This window comes from Heterodontus francisci, chromosome 7 (assembly GCF_036365525.1).
Source record: "Heterodontus francisci isolate sHetFra1 chromosome 7, sHetFra1.hap1, whole genome shotgun sequence".
Taxonomy (NCBI): domain Eukaryota; kingdom Metazoa; phylum Chordata; class Chondrichthyes; order Heterodontiformes; family Heterodontidae; genus Heterodontus; species Heterodontus francisci.
In genome coordinates, this window is record NC_090377.1 from 105,948,085 (window position 1) to 105,969,039 (window position 20,955).

The 20,955-nt window shown below is 43.6% G+C and overlaps 1 protein-coding gene across 1 annotated transcript in view; it reads right to left on the reverse strand.

The window, feature by feature from the left end:
• LOC137372406 (melanophilin-like) overlaps nt 1-20,955 on the reverse strand; it is a 169,875-nt gene that overhangs the window by 8,619 nt on the left and 140,301 nt on the right. Inside the window, exons 11-12 of the mRNA XM_068036293.1 lie at nt 8,280-8,483; nt 3,232-3,402 (exon numbers count right to left, since the gene is read on the reverse strand). Coding sequence (XP_067892394.1) covers nt 3,232-3,402; nt 8,280-8,483 — 375 coding nt within the window. The remainder of the gene's footprint in view (nt 1-3,231; nt 3,403-8,279; nt 8,484-20,955) is intronic.

Sequence of the window (20,955 nt, forward strand, 5' to 3'; positions counted from 1 at the left end):
TCCCCAATATCCCAAGTTTCTCCACTGAGTAGTTCAGCCATACACATAGACAAAGACCAAGGTTTGATCCTTCAACTATGCTGTTTATAGTTGGGGTGCTGATAGGGGCACTATAATTACACTCAGCAGGGGAATAATAGCCACGTTTCTGTTTCCCATCATTATCCAGTGGTCTCACTGAAAGCATGCAGTTGAGGACACGATTAGATTCTGCTGTAGTTGCCTGTCGAGGCTCAGCTGTGAATGATGACCACTTGGGCAAGATACTGGAAGACATCTGGCACATGTCGAGCTGTAGGAATGTGACCCAACAAGAGATCACTGCATTCTGCACAGACCTGAAATGTTAACTCTGTTTCTCTCTCCACGGATGCTGCAAGACCTGCTATTTCCAGCAATTTTGTTTTTATTTCAGATTTCCAGCATCTGCAGTATTTCGCTTTTATTTTAGTGCTGACATTTCAGGTAGAGGACCTTTCATCATAACTGGCTGTTCATGGTTCGGGTGAAAGGTCATTGACCTGAAATGATAACTTTGTTAACCAAGGTTCCTGACTAAGCCATGATGGCCGAAAGGGAGGTTGATGGAGTCAATGCCAGAGGCACCTGCATGCCAGTAGGATCAGAAAAATTGGATTTGGTTTTTCAGACATTGAATTGGAGACAGGCGGACTACAGAGAAAATATTTTGGAGGAAGACATAATGATCAATTGTGCCAAAGGTGGAGTAACTAGTGAGAAGAAAATTGACAGAAAGCCACGGTTACTGTCACACAAAATGTCATTTCTGACTTCGACCAGTGTGGTTTTGGTGCTTGGTCAGGGCAAAAACCAGTTTGGAAGGAGTCAATTAAAAACAGGAGGCACAATTATGAGACAACAATGTATGCCAGGATTTTAAACGGTAGTTGGAAAGAATAGAGAGAATGAAGGATGGATTTCTTGAAGATTAGGGTGTTAACATTAGGACAGATTCATCAAATCTGCAATCATGGGGCTAAGGTGGATAGAAGTTGGAATGGCAGAAAATCATGGGAGCAGCTGAAGGCTTAATGGACAAGATGAATGTATTGAGGGCTGAGAGCAAAACTGGGGACAAACAGCAGAGAACAGGATGGTTGAGGATTTGTTTGGATGAAAACAGGAAAGAAGTTAAATCTTGGGACACTCAGGGGCAGCAATATGCCAATGACTTTAATTTTGGACACAATTAAGTCACTGAGTTTCTCAAATTTAGGGTTTGAGGTGAAGACTGAGTAGGAGGTTTTTGGTCCAGAGGAAGAGCTTGGAGTTGGTTTTGCTTTCCATGATGGCCTTGCAATAGTAAGCAGTTTTGGCCAAGGAGAGGGAGTGATGATACAGTTGCGGTGGTTTAACCAATTCTCACAGTGGACCTCAGGGTGGTCAAATGGGAAGTGTGTAGCAGATTTCGGCCTGTGGATCTGAGGTTGAAGAGGTGACTCCTATATTAAGGGAAGCCATGGGGGTAAAAGAGCATTCAGGATCTCAGGCAGAAGAAACATCCAAGGTGGAGGCTATATGGCAAATATCAGGCATTGATACCATCACTGGTAGAAAACCAGATGAAGGAGAGGTCAAAATTAGTCTTAATATCCTGGTAGCAGTAACAATAATTGGGGGAATTACACTATCTATCAACTCATGTTCATAGTCTCTCAACTCTGAGAATGAATACATTTGTTGTACCTACCAAACTTACTAGCTTTGGTAACCAACTGTGCGTAAAGCAAGGAGCAATCAACGCACCAAATAGAATTCAATGCATGCAGTGAGGTGTGCTAGAACATTATTGCCAAGTGGAAAATAATAACATTTACTGACAGAGACTTTTTAAAATGGAATTATACCCATATTCCAGTTTTTTTGATAAGTTTTGTAGATTGCCATTTGTGAATGAAAATTACAAATAAACCAATTATTGATGTTACACTTTTTCCTGAATCAATCATATTTCTAAAGCTGTTACTCTATCCAATCTAGTTCAGGTTCCTTTTATTCAGTTATTTATCTTCTCACCTCTCTTCTCGAGGGGACTGACATGTGTGGTACAGTTCTGCCAGCAGCTCACTGGCACCTCAGCTAAAGGGCCATTCTTCAAGAAAGAGCCTAGATCAGTGCTACTCATAATACATCCTGGTGACCATTTACAGCTCATCTTCCCTGCACCTGTGATGCTTGGTCTTCCATAATGCCTTTGTACATTTACTGTGTTAAAGGCATTATAGAAAATAAAGCTGTTGCTGTTGATGCCCAGTGTGGAATGCCGGCTCAGCTGAGATGTGGTGCTGTTTCTTATCATTATCATGTTCTCCAGTCAAAGGAAGCAAGCTAGGAGAAGGCAGCATTTCCCAACTTCCTTGCAGGAAGTAAAAGGACCCATTAAATTGCAACATGTTAAAAGAATAATCAGGTCCTTTAAGATAAAATTTACCATTGGCAAGATTAAGGATGAATACTTAGTGCATTGCACAACTTCTCTCTGTTATTGTGATGGAAGCCGAAATATTTTAACTTGATCCATTTAAAATAAATGGGTTAATACTGTACTAAAATGGTGGACAGAGGAATGTCATCCGAACCCTTTAAGCTAATATCGCTAATGATAAACTGGGCTGTAGTTTTTTTCTCCATTTGCCAGCTCCTACAGTGGCATAATTGAAATCAGGGGAGTACTGTGTGAGGAAATGCAGTCACAGACCCCCAATCCCATTAGTAAATGTGCAGTACACTCAAGAGTTGCCTATGAGCAAGAAATTGATTAGGATTGTGGCTCTCAACAAAATGTACTGAGTAAGCCCTGCGTAGACAGTGAAATCAGTAGTCTATTTGAATGAGCATAGCAATTCAGCCAAGCCTGATCTGTCCTCATCCATTTTCTACGACAATGCACTTCCAGCAGAAACCACTGGATAGAAATCAATAATGAGAACCTAGTCCAATTGTTTTTTTACCACCCCCCCCCACCCCCCCCACATTAATCCAGTGGAAACTAAAGCCAATTACAGATTCTCTTCTACCATACCAGCTGAGACCAGCTGCATCAGCACAGATCAAAGATCAAACCTGGCAACCTTCCTGCTCTGTACATGCACTGGGCAATCTTTTTTTTAATCAACTGAGCAATGGGAGATGGGGAGCTGTCCTCCTCAGGTTCAACATGCAGCTGCTAAACTTTTAGATCTTTTAGATCTGTAGCGCTTTACACTGTACCTCGCTTTCAGTGTATTGAACCTTAGCAACCGTTGAAGCCACCTTATCTTCCAGTTCTGAGAGCTCAGAGTCTGTTGTTGTGGTGGTGTGACTCTGTCTGCTTCGTGCTCGCTCCTCCAGGTCCTTCAGCTGCCTTTCCAGGCCGTAATTTGTGCTGGCTGCCATATACACCTACAAGAACACAATGTGCCAAATTACTCCCTCTTTCTGTCGATGACGGTACCTCATATGCTAGAGGCACATGTCAAGAGCACTGGCAAAACGTCAGGCAGGGTTATTAGCTGGGTCAGCTAGAAACATTGCTGTGGTGTTTCCCACATGCCATGAGTTTACCTTGCACCAAATGACAAACCTTCTTTAGTATAGTTTTTGATTAGAAAATAAAGGTGATTGATTGGTGAGTAGCAGCTGTGAGAATATCTTCAAAAAAAATAAGGGGAAAGTTTTTTTTGTTGGAAAAAAAAACCCTCTGGTGATAAGGTGAGTACTACTAAAGTGTTTTATTTTTTAGGATTTTAGATTGAAGTGGGTAGAATAAGGCCCCTAGTGTAATTAGTATTTTTTAATTAAGGGAGTAACTAATTAATCTAAGGGTAAGTCACGGCAGGAGAGCTGAGCCCCGTGATATGCTCCTCCTGTGCTATGTGGGAAATCAGGGATGCTTCCAGTATCCCTTGTGACAATTTGTGCTGGATGTGTATCCATCTGCAGCTACTGGCTACCCGCATTACGGAGCTGGAGCTGCGGGTGGATTCACTGTGGAGCATCCGCGATGCTGAGGACGTCATGGATAGCATGTTTAGTGAGGTGGTCACACCGCAGGTAATGGCTGCACAGGCAGAAAAGAGATGGGTGACCACCAGATGGAGTAGTAGGCGCAGGCAGGTAATGCAGGAGTCCCCTGTGGCCATCTCCCTCTCAAACAGATATACCACTTTGGATACTGTTGGGGGGGGATGACCTCCCAGAGGAAAGCACCAACAGCCAAGTTCGTGGCACCATGAAGGGCTCTGCTGCACAGCAGGGGAGGAAAAGGGTTGGAAGAGCTATAGTGATAGGGAATTCTATCGTAAGGGGTACAGATAGGCGTTTCTGTGGCCGCAAACGAGACTCCAGGATGGTATGTTGCCTCCCTGGTGCAAGGATGTCTCAAAGCAGCTGCAGGACATTCTGAAAGGGGAGGGTGAGCAGCCAGTGGTCGTGGTCCATATTGGTACTAACAACACAGGCAGGAAGAGAGATGAGGTCCTGCAAAGTGAATATAGGGAGTTAGGCAGAAGGTTAAAAAGCAGGACCTCTAGGGTTGTAATCTCAGGATTACTTCCTGTGCCACAGTGCTAGTGAGGGTAGGAATAGGAGGATAAGGCAAAGGAATGCGTGGCTGAAGAGCTGGTGTAGGTGGGAGGGCTTCAGCTACTTGGATCATTGGGATCTCTTCTGGTGCAGAGGTGACCTGTACAAGAAGGACGGGTTATATCTAAACTGGAAGGGGACCAATATCCTTGCGGGGAGGTTTGCCAGTACTACCCAGGAGTGTTTAAACTAGCCTTGCAGGGGGGTGGGACCCAAAGTAGTAGTCTCTCCGATGAGATAGTTGAGGCAAATGTAGAGGTTAAAGGAAGCAAGTCCAGTAGGCAGGCCGGCAGGGGCAGGACAGGGAGCATGGAAGGTCCGATAGGCTGAACTGCATTTACTTGAATGCAAGAAGCCTTACAGGTAAGGCAGATGAACTCAGAGCATGGATTGATACATGGGATTGTGATATTATAGCTATTACGGAAACGTGGTTGAGGGATGGGCAGGACTGGCAGCTCAATGTTCCGGGTAACGATCCTTCCGGCGTGACAGAGGTGGAGGTAAGAGAGGAGGGGGAGTTGCACTATTGATTAGGGAAGACATCACAGCAGTACTTAGAGAGGATATCCTGGGGGGATGTCCTGCGAGGCCATATGGGTAGAGCTTAGAAATAAGAAAGGGGTGATCACTTTGATGGGATTATACGATAGGCCCCCCAATAGTCAGAGGGAGGTGGAGGAGCATATATGTAGGGAAATCACAGATAGGTGTAGGAATTATAGGGTTGTCATAGTAGGTGATTTTAACTTCCCTAATATTGACTGGGACTGCCTTAGTGCTAAGGGATCAGATGGGGAAGAATTTGTTAAGTGTGTCCAGGATAATTTTCTGAAGCAGTATGTGGATGGCCCTACGAGAGAAGGGGCTACACTCGACCTCCTCTTAGGAAATGAGGATGGGCAAGTGGTTGATGTGTCAGTGGGGGAGCACTTTGGGACCAGTGACCATAACTCTATTAGCTTCAAGATAGTTATGGAAAAGGATAGGACTGGTCCTCAGGTTGAAGTCCTAAATTGGGGGAAGGCTAATTTCGATGGCATCAGACAGGAACTCTCAAAAGTTGAATGGGAGAGGCTGGTAACAGGTAAAGGGACGTCTGGCAAGTGGGAGGCTTTTAAAAGTGAGATAGGAAGAGTTCAGAACCGGCATGTTCCTGTTAGATGGAAGGGCAAGGCTGGCAAGTTTAGGGAACCTTGGTTGACGAGGGATATTGAGGGTCTGGTCAGGACAAAGAAGGAGGCATAGGTCAAGTGTAGCTGGGATCAAGCGTGTCCCTCGAGGAGTATAGGGGATGTAGGACTACACTTAAGAAGGAAATTAGGAGGGCGAAAAGGGGCCATGAGATTTCCTGGGCAGATAAGATAAAGGAGAGTCCTAAAAGATTCTCTAAGTATATTAAGAGCAAAAGGGTAGCTAGGGAGAGAGTAGGTCCACTTAAAGATCAGTGTGACAATCTATGTGTGGAGCCACGGGAAATGGGCGAGGCCTGAAATGAATATTTCTCATCCGTATTTACCGTGGAGAAGGTCATGGAAGCTCGTGAGTTCAAGGGAGAGAACAGCGATATCCTGGAGCATATCAACATTACAAAGGAGGAGGTGTTGGAGGTTTTGAAGCGCATTAAGGTGGATACATCCCCAGGGCCTGACCAGGTGTATCCTCGGATGTTATGGGAAGCAAGGGAGGAGATTGCTGGGGCCCTGGCAGAGATTTTTGTATCATCGTTAGCCACGGGTGAGGTACCGGAAGACTGGAGGATAGCTAATGTTGTGCCTTTATTTAAGAAGGGCATCAGGGATAAGCCAGGGAACTACAGGCCGGTGAGCCTTACATCAGTGGTGGGAAAGTTATTGGAAGGGATTCTGAGAGACAGGATTTATATGCATTTGGAAAGGCATGGTCTGATTAGGGATAGTCATCATGGCTTTGTGCATGGGAAATCATGTCTCATGAATTTGATTGAGTTTTTCGAGGAGGTGACCAAGAGGACTGACGAGGGCAGGACGATGGTGGTTGTCCACATGGACTTTAGCAAGGCCTTTGACAAGGTCCCGCATGGTAGGCTGGTCCAGAAGGTTCGAACACATGGGATCCAGGGTGAGCTAGCAAATTGGATACAAAATTGGCTTGGTGATAGGAGGCAGTGGGTGGTAGTGGAGGGTTGTTTTTCAGATTGGAGGCCGGTGACCCAGTGGAGTGCTGCAGGGATCGGTGCTGGGCCCTCTGTTGTTTGTCATATATATTAATGACTTGGATGTGAATGTAGGGGGCATGATTAGTAAGTTTGCAGATGACACCAAAATTGGTGGTATAGTGGACAGTGAAGAAAGTTGTCTAAGGTTACAGCAGGATATAGATCAACTGGGAAAGTGGGCAAGGGATTGGCAAATGGAATTTAAGACAGACAAGTGCGAAGTGATGCATTTTGGGAAGTTAAACCAGGGCAGGACATATACAGTGAATGGCAGGGCCCTGGGGAGTGTTGTTGAGCAGAGAGACCTTGGGGTGCAAGTACATAGTTTCCTGAAAGTGGCAATACAGGTAGACAGGGTGGTGAAGAAGGCATATGGCATGCTTGTCTTCATCGGCCGAGGCATCAAGTACAAGAGTTGGGATGTCATGTTACAGTTGTACATAACGTTGGTTAGGCCGCATTTGGAGTACTGTGTGCAGTTCTGGTCGCCGCACTACAGGAAAGATGTGATTAAGCTAGAGAGGGTTCAGAAAAGATTCACAAGGATGTTGCCTGGTTTGGAGGGCTTGAGTTAGAAAGAGAGATTAGATAGGCTGGGTCTGTTTTCACTGGAGTGAAGGAGGCTGAGAGGGGACATGATAGAGGTATATAAAATTATGAGAGGCATAGATAGGGTAGATAGCCAGAGACTGCTTCCCATGGTAGGGGTGACTAAAACTAGTGGGCATAGATTTAAGGTGAGAGGGAGGAGGTTTAAAGGGGATCAAAGGGGTAAATTTTTCACACAAAGAATAGTGGGTATCTGGAATGAGCTGCCTGAGGAGGTGGTGGAGGCAGGAACAGTAGCAACATTGAAGAGGCATCTGGAGAGGTACTTGAATGAGCAAGGCATAGAGGGATATGGAATTAATGCAGGCAGGTGGGATTAGTACAGATAGGCATTATGGTAGGCATCGACGCGGTGGGCCGAAGGGCCTGTTTCTGTGTTGTACGACTCTATGACTCTAAATGGCCCAAATAGCCCTAATTTTCTTCCTGTCCTGTGGTATAGTTTCCCAGTAGCCCTCTGATAACTTCACTAAGTGGCCACTCCATGCATCAACCTCGACAATGTCTTGTTAGGTTATTCTATGACAGAAAGCATCTCAGTTAACCTTGATCTAATGTCCACATGTGTTAACTTTCCAGCAGAAACCACTGGAGAGCTATCTGGCCAAGGTGCTGAAGCCAATAGAACTGCCCCAATTCCTTCCTTCTCTGAGATCAACTAACTCAACATAGATGGAGCAACATGGGTCTTTCCTGGTCTGCATAATTCAGTACCAAGCCAAGAATGCAGTTACCTAAGTACATTGCACATCCACAAAGGTGTGGATCAATTTAGCCCTTCCTTTTACATATTTATCAAATATGAAAGAACTGTAAGGAAATGGGAAGATATCTCATATTTACTAATATTAAAATGGATATCTTCTGTGAGGTCGACCATTGCTCTTACGTTTTCCTCAAGTTTTCTGTATGCTTCATCAGCCTCGCTCACACTTGGGTCTTTTTCACTGGACTTTAGGTGCAAACTGGGATTTGTGAGAAGTTCATTAACTGTGCCATCTACTTCTGCAAAGTCATGCAATGCTTTTTCAGTTGCGTTAATGATCCTTAAAGCTTTTGTTGTGACGTCGCAAAGAGCCACTGCTGATGAGCGCTGTGAATGCCACATACATAGTAGAAAACAAAGTTAGTAAAACAGACAGGAAGTTAAAAAATACAGTATGTGCGTAAAGATGTCTTAAATTCACCTAGCCTGAGGGCAAATGTCTCCTTACTCTGTTCACTGTGAAGGTGTAATGTGAAACAAGGTTTCTAGTTTCATTTCAGTTATTAGTGAACATTGGCTCACAGTGCAAAACTGTTACTCATAAAGCGCGATAGGGTAGAAATGACCATGTTATCATACAAATGTTTAATGTGGAGGTATCAAACTTCCCTGTCCTCTTAATGGAAGCAGTAACCCATTTAAAATAAATATACAATAATATCAGCAACAGTACTATCTATTCTTAAAGAGGTAGTTTCATCCAGAGGGGCCATGGGATAGCTGGTGTGCAAAATGGAAAAAATTCACAGCATCACAAAAGGCATTTCTGAGTTTAGGGCTGAAAAAACATTGTTGGGCCAAAGTAGGAGGATTGCTCTGAATCTAACAATGCTACATCTAATAACTGCCTTGAGAGTGCTCATTTCTGAAACTGGGTGCTTGAAATGGAAAATGTTCATTTTTTCAGCACTAAGATCCATCACCTTAATGAATGTATATATGTATAAATTCTTTGAAAGGTATATGAATTTAAAAGGTTAAGCTTGTCACTAGTCATTAGCAAGAGCATGGAGCATTTCTCAAGCACACTTTGCGATTAGTAAACATGCTGCTGCTTCTATAATGCACATCTATTAAGTTAAGAGTTTTTGCTATTGATTTAGTGGAAGTCAGTGAGGCTCAACATTGGCATGCTTTAATTAGGTCTACTAAGCTTACACTTTCATCCACTTCCCTCTTAATGGGCTACTATGCTTTATGTAATGGCTGTGTCCTGCACACGTCATCCCACCCTCTTCAATCATTTCCTCTCTTTCTACTATCAGTGCTGTTTTTGTAATCTATGTATTGCACTAAAGGTTGCAATACATTAAGTGTTGAGATGATATCAAAAATAGTATCTTGAGGCTTCTCTCAGTTGATAAATGTGGGGGTTCTGAGTGCAACCCATGAAAATCTCATCCATAGTCTACTGAGTTAGTTGACCTCAGGCATTTGTAGCAGCAATAAGTAGCAACAATTGGCCTCTATGTTCCTAGGTGAGTACCTACTTCTGATCACAATCCAGTAATTTCTGCTGGAGAGGGAAAGATTTTAATTTGAGCTCAGAATGTGGGTAATCGTTATCTCTAGACTATTTTAATGCTCTGCTGGCCAGTTTCCCACCTTTCATCCTATGTAAGCATGAGCTCATCCAAATTTCTGCTGCCTGTCTCCTAATTTACACCAAGTCCCATTCACCCATCACTACTGTGCTCGCTGACCTATACCAGCTCCTAGTCCAACAATGCCTCAATCTTAAAATTCTCGCCCTTTCATTCAAATCCCGCTAAGGCTTTGCCCCTCCCTGTTGCTGTAATCTCCTCCAGCCCGAGCTGTAATCTCCTCCTGTGCCTCCAGGGGCGGCACAGTGGCGCAGTGGTTAGCACCGCAGCCTCACAGCTCCAGGGACCCGGGTTCGATTCTGGGTACTGCCTGTGCGGAGTTTGCAAGTTCTCCCTGTGTCTGCGTGGGTTTCCTCCGGGTGCTCCGGTTTCCTCCCACACGCCAAAGACTTGCAGGTTGATAGGTTAATTGGCCATTACAAATTGCCCCTAGTATAGGTAGGTGGTAGGGAAATATATAGGGACAGGTGGGGATGTGGTAGGAATATGGGATTAGTGTAGGATTAGTATAGATGGGTGGTTGATGGTCGGCACAGACTCGGTGGGCCGAAGGGCCTGTTTCAGTGCTGTATCTCTATAAAAAAAAAACCCTCCGAGATAGCTGTGCTCCTCCAATTCTGGCATCTTGCACATCCCCAATTTGCATTTCTCCACAATTGGCAACTGTACCTTCAGCTGCCAAGGTTCTAAGCCCTGAAATTCCCTCCCTAAACCTCTCTGCCTCTCTCTTTCCCTTTCAGATGCTCCTTAAAATCTACCTCGTTGATCAAGCTTTTAGTCACGTATCTTAACGCCTCCTTATGTGGCTCGGTGTCAACCACTGTTTGCTAATTCTCCTGTGAAGTGCCTTAGGATGTTTTACTATGTTGAAGGCATGACACAAATGAAACTTCTTGTTGTAAGGCTGGCTAGACTACATTTATCCCTAGTTGCACTGCGTGCATTAACAGTCAATTGCACAGTGTGGGCTGGTGTCCCATGTAGGCCAGACCAGGTAATGGTGGCAAGTTCCCTTTCCTGAAGGACATTAGAGAGCCATAATACAATAGCTTTCATGGTTAAGTTACCAGATTTATTAAAACTTACCATGGCAGCATTTGAAATCATGACCTCTGGGTTACTAATCTAATTCCATAACCACTACTGTGAGTGGACATTGGGCGAGAACAAAATGAATTCTGCTATTCTGGGGTCCATGTGCACAGACTACTAACATGTAGTAGCCAGGTACAAACATGGAATGTTAACTTTTATAACTAGAGGGCTAGAATATAATGATGTGGAAATTTTGCTACAGCTATACAAATCGCTGGTTAGACCACATCTAGAGTGCTGTGCCCAGTTCTGGGCACCACACCTTAGAAAGGATATATTGGCTGTGGAAATTCTCCAAAATATTACTCGGGCTCCAAGGGTTGGATTATGAGGAAAGATTCCATAAATTAGGCTTGTGTTTCCTGGAATATAGAACATTTATATACTGCCTTGGATGACTACTGGCTGTCTCAAAGCACTTTACAGCCAATGAAACACTTTTGAAGTGGAATCACTGTTTTATTGTAGGAAACACAGCAGGCTCCCACAAACAGCAATGTGATAATTTGTGTTATTGATTGACAAATAAGTACATCCACCTGAGAGGGTAGATTGGGGCCTAAGTTTAATGTCTCATCTGTAAGGCAGCACCTCTGTCAGTACAGTGTGCACTGGAGTATCAGCGTTGAATTTTGCACTCAAGTCCAGGAGTGAGACTTGAGTCAACAACCTTCTGATTCAGAAGTGAAGGTACTACCAACTGAACCACAGCTGACATATCAGTTAGATTATGGTGGGGCGGGGGGGGGGGGGGGGTGCGCTGTGTGGGGGAGTCTAGGACAATGGGACATAACCCTTAAAATCAGAGCCAAATCATTCAGGAGAGAAGTTAGGAAATACTTCTTCACACAAAGAGTGATAGAAATGTGGAACTTTCCTACAAAAAGCATTAGATGCTAACTCAATGATTAGTTTGAGATGTCCTACCCCTGTTCCTATGCCCCTTTGTTAAAGAGCCTGAAGACAAACTTGCTGGCCTCACAAATGAAGATTAGCCACAAGGTAAGCTTCTGCACAGATTCTCACAGGGTGGAACCACAATGAGTAAGACTCAGTCCCTTTACGAGAGGATGGAAGAATATTGGGAGGAAAAAGGATCATCATATGAACCCTGAGTGTTAATAGGAAATTATAATTGAAAAGTTGCCAGGAAGTAAATACAGATAACACAGGTGATGGGTAAACCCCATTCCAAAGACTTGAGTCCACAATTTAGGCTGACAGTTCAGATTGGAACTGCGGGAAATGAGATGTTAAATCAAAGCCCCATTTGCTCTCTTAAAAAGATGTAAAAGAAAATTCGTTTGGAGTAGCTGAACAAAAGCCAGGGAGGTCCTGTGTCCTGCCCAACATTTATCCCTCAAACAGCATCATCAAAAATAGATTATCTGATCATTTATCACATTGTTGTTTGTCAGATTTTGCTGTGCAAAAATTGGTTGCTGTGTTCGCCTAGATAATAATAAGGGAAATGTATTCAATTGACGGTGAAGTGGTTCAGGACACCCTGAGGACTCTAGACGGATTAATAATAAATACATACAATTAATGCGTCAGGTTCTCTAATGCATATTTTATGAAATAAGTTACACTTAATTCAAGACATTTTTTATTCATTCATGAGATGTAAGCGTCGCTTACAAGGCCAGCATTTATTGCCCATCCCTAATTGCCCTTGAGAAGGTGCTGGTGAGCCGCTTTCCTGAACCGCTGCAGTCCATATGGTGTAGGTACACCCACGGTGCTGATAGGAAGGGAGTTCCAGGATTTTGACTCAGCGACAGTGAAGAAACGCGATATAGTTCTAAGTCAGGATGGTTGTGTGGCTTGGAAGGGAATTTGCAACTGGTGGTGTTCCCATGTATCTGCCACCCTTGTTCTTCTAGGTGGAAGAGGTTGCAAGTTTGGAAGGTGCTGTCGAAGGAGGTCTGGCGAGTTGCTGCAGTGCATCTTCCTGATCACAGAAACTCTTGAAGACAGCTGTACGTTTGTTAACAAGCTCTGTACTATTACGCTTCCAAAACTCTGCAGGAATGCTATCTGGGCCAAGGAATTTTGCCTTGTTTGGTTGATTTGATTGACTTTATCACCTCTTCAGTAGAAGGAGGAAGAAACAGGCTTTCTTTCTCAGGCAACTGCTCAATTTGATGCAGAAAATCTGCTGAAATGTGGGAGTCTCTGTTGAGGAGCTCGGCAAAGTGGACATGCCACCCTTCCATTACAGCTGCCTTATCAGTGATTTCCATCAACTGTTAGGATAGGAACAAAGGTGGTAGTGGGTGGGCCATATACAGTCTTCAGCACATTGTAAAATCACAGATCATGCCTCTCATTTTTAGGTATGCTTGGTGCTGCTCCTGGCAAGCACTCCTTCACTCCTCAATTAACCAAGGTTGGCACCCTGGCTTGATGGCAGTGTTAAGAGTGGGGGATTTGTTGGCCCATTAGGTTACAGATTGTGATTGAATATAATTCTACAGCTGCTGATGGCCCACAGTGCCTCATGGATGACTAGTTTTGAGCTGCCAGCTATGTTCTATCCCATTTTTGCATGGTGGTGCTGCCGCACGACACGATGGAGTGTGAAGATGAGACTTCATCTCCACAAGGACTGTGCAGTGATCATTCCTACCAATACTGTCATGGACAGATGCATCTTCGACAGGTAGATTTGTGAGGATGAGGTCAAGTATGTTTTTCCCTCTTGTTGGTTCTCTCATCACCTGCTGCAGGCCAAGTCTTTTAGCGCTTGGCCAGCTCAGTCAGTAGTGGAGCTACTGAGCCACTCTTGGTGATGGACATTAAATTCCCCCACCCAGCGACCATTCTGTGTCCTTGCTACCCTCAGTGCTTCTTCCAAGTGGTGTTTAACATGGAGGAGTATTGATTCATCAGCTGAGAGGAGGGGGCAGTAGGTGGTAATCAGCAGGAGGTTTCCTTGCTCGTGTTTGTCCTGATGCCATGAGACTTCATGGGGTCCGGAGTCAATGTTGAATACTCCCAGTGCCATTCCCTCCTGACTGTAAACCACTATGCTCCTACCTCTTGTGGGTCTGTCCTGCTGATGGGGCAGGACAAACCTAAGGATGGTGATGGTGGGTGGGGGGGGGTGGGGGAGGTGTCTAGGACATTGGCTTAAGGTATGATTTGGTGAGTATGACTATGTCAGGCTGCTGCTTGACTAGTCTGTGGGACAGCTCTCCCAATTTTGGCACAAGTCCCCAGATGTTTGTGAGGAGGATTTTGCAGGGTCGACTGGTGGGATGTGTCTTTTTGTTTCCAGTGCCTAGATCGATGCTGAGTGGTCCATCCAGTTCTATTCTTCATTTTTCTGTAGCGGTTTGATACAACTGAATGGCTTTCTAGGCCATTTCAGAGGGTGGTTAAGACTCACCCACATTGCTGTGGGTCTGAAGTCACATGTAGACCAGACTGGGCAAGGATGCCAGATTTCCTCCCCTGAAGGGCATTATTGAAGCAGATGGTTTTTGCTGATAATCTGGTAGTTTCATGATCATTAGAAAAGAGACTAGCATTTTATTCCAGATTTATTAATTAATTGAATTTAAATTACACTAGCTTCTGTGACTGGATTTGAACATGTCTCTGGAGCATTAGTCCGGAAGCCTAGGTTACTAGTCCAGTAACATTACCACTATGCAACTGTCCCCCTGTGGAGAGACCAGAGATACTGGGGTTGTTCTCCTTAAAGCAGAGAAGATTACGGGGAGATTTCAAAGAGGTGTTCAAAATCATGAAGGGTTTTGGTAGATTAAATAAAAGAAACTGTTTTCAGTGTCAGAAGGGCCAGTAATCAGAGCCCATTTGATTTAATATAATTGGCAAAAGAACCAGAGGTGAGATGAGGAGAAATATCTTTACCCAACAAGTTGATATGATCTGGAATGCACTGCCTGAAAGGGTGCTGGAAGTAGACTCAATAATATTTTTGAAAAGGGAACTGGATAAATAGTGGAATGAAAAAATGTGCAGGGCTATGGGAAAAGGACAGAGGAATGGGACTAATTGGATAGCTCTTTCAAAGAGCTGCCATAGGCATGATGGGCTGTATCATTCAATGATTCTATGAAATTCTATGTTGCAGAATGCTCCTAAATTATCTTGGTCGTCTGCGATAGCTCTGGCAGGAGACTAGTGGAGCTCAATACATCTCCACCCTGTGCAGGTAGTGAAAAAGTTCACAGTTACTCAACTAAATGGGGAACGTTTGGGAGCTGAAATCACTTCATTATCCGTACAGAGAGGAGAAAGAGGGTTTTCATGTGGGTAACAGTCATATTTGTTTATTTTTTTTTGCTATCCCTGCTATTAAAACTCAAATTTGGTGATTAAATGGTGAAAGGCTCAGGATACCATCCTTTTACCTCTGGAGATTGGTACAATGATAGGCATCTTCTGTCACTGCAAGAATCTATATGAAATGAGTTTGGGTAGTCTGAACAAAATTGGCATGGACTTAATATAGAACCAATCACAATTTGGTACAAATTAGCAATATCATTTTGAAAATGCAATAATGGTGGCAAATACAAGAAGTGAAAAAAAATTACAAAAATGTGGCAGAGAAGTAGCATTTTGAAGTTGAGATTAAGGCACAATGTTGACTTAGAGCAAAGGGAACTTTATTTTGCATTTGACCTATATGATACCTGAACTGGGTATTCTTGCTGGGGGAGTGTCGTGAAAGCTTTTCCATGATATACCTGACTAATGAGTACTGGATACTGACACTTCTGTAAAAATTTCCATTCCACAGAAGGGATGCTTCTCACATTAACCAGCACACAACTTATACTAGAACCAAAAAACAATCACTACAGTGGCAAATTTCATGAGATTTTGGGAGGTCCTTGATGATATTTATCATCATGCTCTTTTCTGACATATTATGCTTCTTTGCGTTTGTTAAAAATTAATTTTCCCCAGAAGAACTTTATTTTGCCTTTCTAAATTTGAGATCACATTGAATACCAGACAAAAGATGTTGTAATTGGACACCAGAAGCTGCACAGGAGTGTCCAGGGTGGAACTTGAACTCAGATCCCTGTAGCAAAGTACTTCCTGTCCTTCCCTCCCCCAACTGCTTAGAACTTGAAAAGAAGGGAGTGAAGCTTCTACTCCTTTGTTAACCAGATACCAATGCTTCTCCCATTACGTTTACTTCATGAGTAACTTTCTTTTTTTTTTGACTCCTCCCAGATATGCTGTGATATCTCATGTGTGGCCTTGGATAGTGTCATGCAGGATAATATAGCCAAGTCTAGTCTTGTTCTCACTCAACTGTTATTCCCACCCACTATCCACAATTACTGGATAGTGGTGAGGAGTAGAAATTGTGATTGATTATTTTCTCCTCTCTACTCAGGTGGAGAAGGACAACCAGAGTGCCCCTTCCGCATTCAGCAGCTGAGATTAGCTAGCAGCATAGGCTGGGCTCTTTCTCGTCTAGATGGTTCACACTAGGCAGAATCATTAGGATCCTACTGTGCTTCCTTCTCTGTATTTTTCTGCACTGTTGACCTCCACCCCTTCAACTCCAATTAATGCTTATACCTGGATGAAAGAGTCATATTTTGGCCTCATGTTCAAAACAAGACTGTCCATTGATGAGAACAATGGGAGAGGAAAGGTCATTATTAGGCTGGATATTGCCTATTGCTGATCCTGTTAATAGGTTATATTCCCTACTGCTATCAGCACAAGAAAAGATCTGAAAATGTTTGTCTCACATTTATATTACTTAATATCAAAACAAAGAAAAGCGCACACTACATTCATCCAGTCAGACACTTCCTATAGCTGCTTAAGAGCAAAAGGGAACTGAGACAAAAGAACCATTAGGAAACCAAATTAAGCGGAGTTGCTTTTCAGGTTAATGGGGCGGAGGGGCAACTTCTTCTCCCTTTTAATAGATGGGCTAATGGAACACTAGAAAAGCTTCCTTTCATTAATATATGGATTGCATGGACTACTGCATCAGTGAACTGAGAACAAACATGTTACCTTTCTACATTAAAGGTTCATCATCTTACTTGGTAACAGCAATAGTCTGATGTTTAAACTAGTTCCAGAAATAAAAATATTCCCTATTTACTATATGCAAAGCCAACTTCACTGGTACAGAAAAGACGTTCCTTACTTTTGATGCTGTGTTGTTGATGTCAGTCATATTGATAACAAGACACAATAAGCAAAATGGTAGCATCTTTCAACAGGGTAACAGGAAAAGAGTGAGTCAGTCTCTCAGATTTTCTGATGGTCAGTTCAGAATGACCCAGGTAACCCTCCTGGTCTTAGCCACAGTGGTGTGTGTCTTATCAGGACGTCACAAGGTGCTTTACAGTCAATGATTACTTTTGAAGGTGAAGTCACTGTTATGTAGACAAATATGGTAGCCACTTTATGCACAGTAAGGTCTCACAAACAGAAAATGACTGAATAATCAGATAATCTGTTTTTTGGTGGTGTTCATTGAGGGAGGAATGTTAGTCAAGGTGAAATTTTTGTTCTTCCAGGACTGGATGTTGGACAAGCAGTCTGATAATTCAGAATCAGTGGACTGTTCAGGATAGGTGGTGATGAGGTAGTTCAGGGTGTCGCCAGTGTACCTTTTGAAACTGATTTTGTGTTTTCGGATGATGTCACCAAAGGGCAGCATGTAGATGAGAAATAGGAAGGGGGCCAAGAATAGATCCTTGGGGGACACCAGAGGTAATTGTGTGGCAGCAAGAAGAGAAGCCATTGCAGGTGATTCTCTGGCTACGATTAGATAGATAAGAATGGAACCAAGTGAGAGCAATCCCACCCAGCTGGATAACGGTGGAGAGGCACTGGACGAGAATGGTGTGATCAACCATGTCAAAGGCTGCAGACAGGTCAAGAAGGACGAGGAGGGATAGTTTATCTTTGTCACGGTCACAAAGGATGTCCTTTGTGACTTTGATAAGAGCCGTTTTGATAATGTGGCAGGGGTGGAAAACTGATTGAAGGGATTCAAATATGAAGATCTGGGAAAGATGGGCACAGATTTGGGAGGTGACAACATGTTCAAGGACTTAAGTGAGGAAAGGGAGGTTGGAGATAGGGTAGTAGCTCGCAAGGATGAAGGGGTCAAGATTTGGCTTTTTGAGAAGAGGGGTTAAATTGGCAAGTTTCGAAGGAGAGGTATATCTGAGGAGAGAAAGCTGCTAACAAAGTCAGCTAACAGAGGAGCCAGAAAGGGAAGTTGGATGGTCAGTAGTTTATTGGGATAAGTGGCGAGAGAGCAGGAGGTGAAACAAGACGAATTCTGTGAGCACATGAGGGGAGATCGGAGAAAAACTACAGAAAGATACAAGTTCAGGGCTAGGGCAGGGGGGAACCTGACAGAATGTTTGGCTTGGTGGGCTAGGGGAAGAGAGGGAAGTAACCAAGGCAGCTGATTGTATGGTCTCAATCTTAGCGACAAAGAAATCCACGAGTTCCTCACACTTATTAGAGGTGAGGGTGGAGGAGCTGGGAGAGAGAGGTTTAAGGAGATGGTTTGCAGTAGAGGAAAGAACTAGGGGTTATCTTTGCATTTCAGGATGATCCTGGAATAGTGAGCAGGACCCGACAGTGCTTTATGTGGTCCAGCCAGATCTGGTGGTGAATGACTAAACCAGTCGTCTGCCGTATTTGTTCAAGTTGCGTCCCTTGGACTGAGGGAAGTGGAGATGAGGGCTGCATGGGGGGAATGGCTAGGGTGAGAGAGAGTAATGGTTTTAATGGGGCCAGGGCATCGAAGGTGGAGGTGAGGGTGCAATTGAGCAGGTCAGTACCAGCAGAAATGTTGTGGTGAAAGGAAGGCCAAAGGCTAGACAGTTGGGATTTTGAAAGTGCAGTTGGAAGTGAATTGGGAGAGTTTGTTCCAGGGGTAGACACAGAAGGAAGCAGGGTTTGGAGAGGGAAGTGGGATGTGGGTGGAGAGTGGAACGAGGAAGTGGTCAGAGATGACCTTATCTGTGATTGATACTATGGGAGTAGCGAGACCATATGAGATGGGCGGCACAGTGGCGCAGTGGTTAGCACCGCAGCCTCACAGCTCCAGGGACCCGGGTTCGATTCCGGGTACTGCCTGTGTGGAGTTTGCAAGTTCTCCCTGTGTCTGCGTGGGTTTTCTCCGGGTGCTCCGGTTTCCTCCCACATGCCAAAGACTTGCAGGTTGATAGGTAAATTGGCCATTATAAATTGTCACTAGTATAGGTAGGTGGTAGGGAAATATAGGGACAGGTGGGGATGTTTGGTAGGAATATGGGATTAGTGTAGGATTAGTATAAATGGGTGGTTGATGTTCGGCACAGACTCGGTGGGCCGAAGGGCCTGTTTCAGTGCTGTATCTCTAATCTAATCAATGGCAAGGTCAAGGAGTGCTCATGTATATGGATTGGGGAGTTTACATGGAGGATAAGAGGGTAGTGAACTCAGAGGAGAGAGAACATTATAAGTTGAGATGGAGGTTTTGAAATCACCAAGGATGAGAAGTCGCTTCGTGAAGAGGCTGAGGGAGGAAAGCAGTGGAGATATCTCAGTGAGAAAATTGATAGGGTACTTGCGTGGTCGGTAGAAAACTGTCTAGGGAAGTTTTCATGATTAGTCTTCAAAACTATCCTTTTGGGTAGGTTGGTTACTATCTTTCATGAAAAATACTGGAAATTAAAAAAACAGCTGTGGGCAGAAGAAGCTGAGGGCTGTTCATCAGAAGAAAGCAAAATTTGAATAATTATGATCACCATAATTACTACAAGGCGAGTGCTGCCATCACTTCAGCCTCTCTTTGCTGCTGCAGAGTTTCTTTCCTAACCCACGCTTTAAGAGGATGTGCACTATGAAGGCACTGTCCAAAACCAGGTCTATACATCAGATGTGGGAAAATATACAAGTTCCAAAAATTAAAAATTAAAATGTCCGAAGAGAAGTTTTTGTCTCATGTTCCTAATGAGATGCATTTCATGGAATGAGGGAGGAGTTAAGGCAGGGCTGGTTGCAATCCCGAAATGTAAATAAACATGGTCATCATACTATATTTGTGCCAGAACAGCTCTGCGTAGCTGAAGTCCGCTTCCAGAAATATGCTATAGTTACCTTGCTGGAATAAACCTGAAAGTAAATTAATATCTTCAACAATTATTATAATTTTAACACCTCGTACTGTAGTGCTCAAAAATTTAAGAAAAATACACTGATAAGATTTTGTTTTGATATGAAAAGTGGGAATGTAATAATCAGTTTTTAAATTGAAGGCTATAGCTACCACCACGTGCTTCGCGTAGACCGTTGCTGTGACGATGTGGTTCCTATCAAATCACACCTGGTCTCCTAACTCCTCTGGCACTTTCTCCTCCTTTAAGCATCTCACCTCGTTCCAGGCCTCTCATCTCTCATTTAAAATCCTTGTTTTCTATGGTTCACCTAAAATGGGTGTATGACATGACTAGACTACTGGCCTGCCCTACCAAAGTTGGACTCAAAAGTTGGGATTAAGATGATAATAAAAACAACTATAGCTATTTAATGGCAGTTTGCTTCCTGCATAAGTTTCTGTTGTCATGAAGAATGTAATATTTGCAGTAGCATGTTTCTTCCTGTCAATATTTTTCTACCATATTTTTGCTTGCAACCTGCTGAGTATGGAAATCCCTTTGCCAGTTCCTATAGAGCTCAACAATTCAGATGAGGAAGACATGCTAATAAAGGTCATGATGACACTTAAGGCACAATGTCATCAGCTGTCGGTAAGCCTTTCAAATTGCCCTGGAGTCTCCAAGAATTGAAGAATAATCTCCAGGACCTGCCGCCAAAAACCCATAAGAAAAATCAGAGGGGCATTAAGAAATAGTGCTAATTTTTCCTTTTTGCTTATTAGTTATCAAAAATATCAGAGAAGGATAAAAACTGGGCAGGGCAATTCAGGGTCATGAGATGAAACCTCCAGAAATATGTCCAACCAGAGTTGTTAATCCCATCAGTAACCCAGGACCTGCAATTACAGATCCTGACATTCCATTTGGGCATGTCAGGAGAGGCCTGTCTTCACAACCTGTATCAACTTGTCCCTTTAA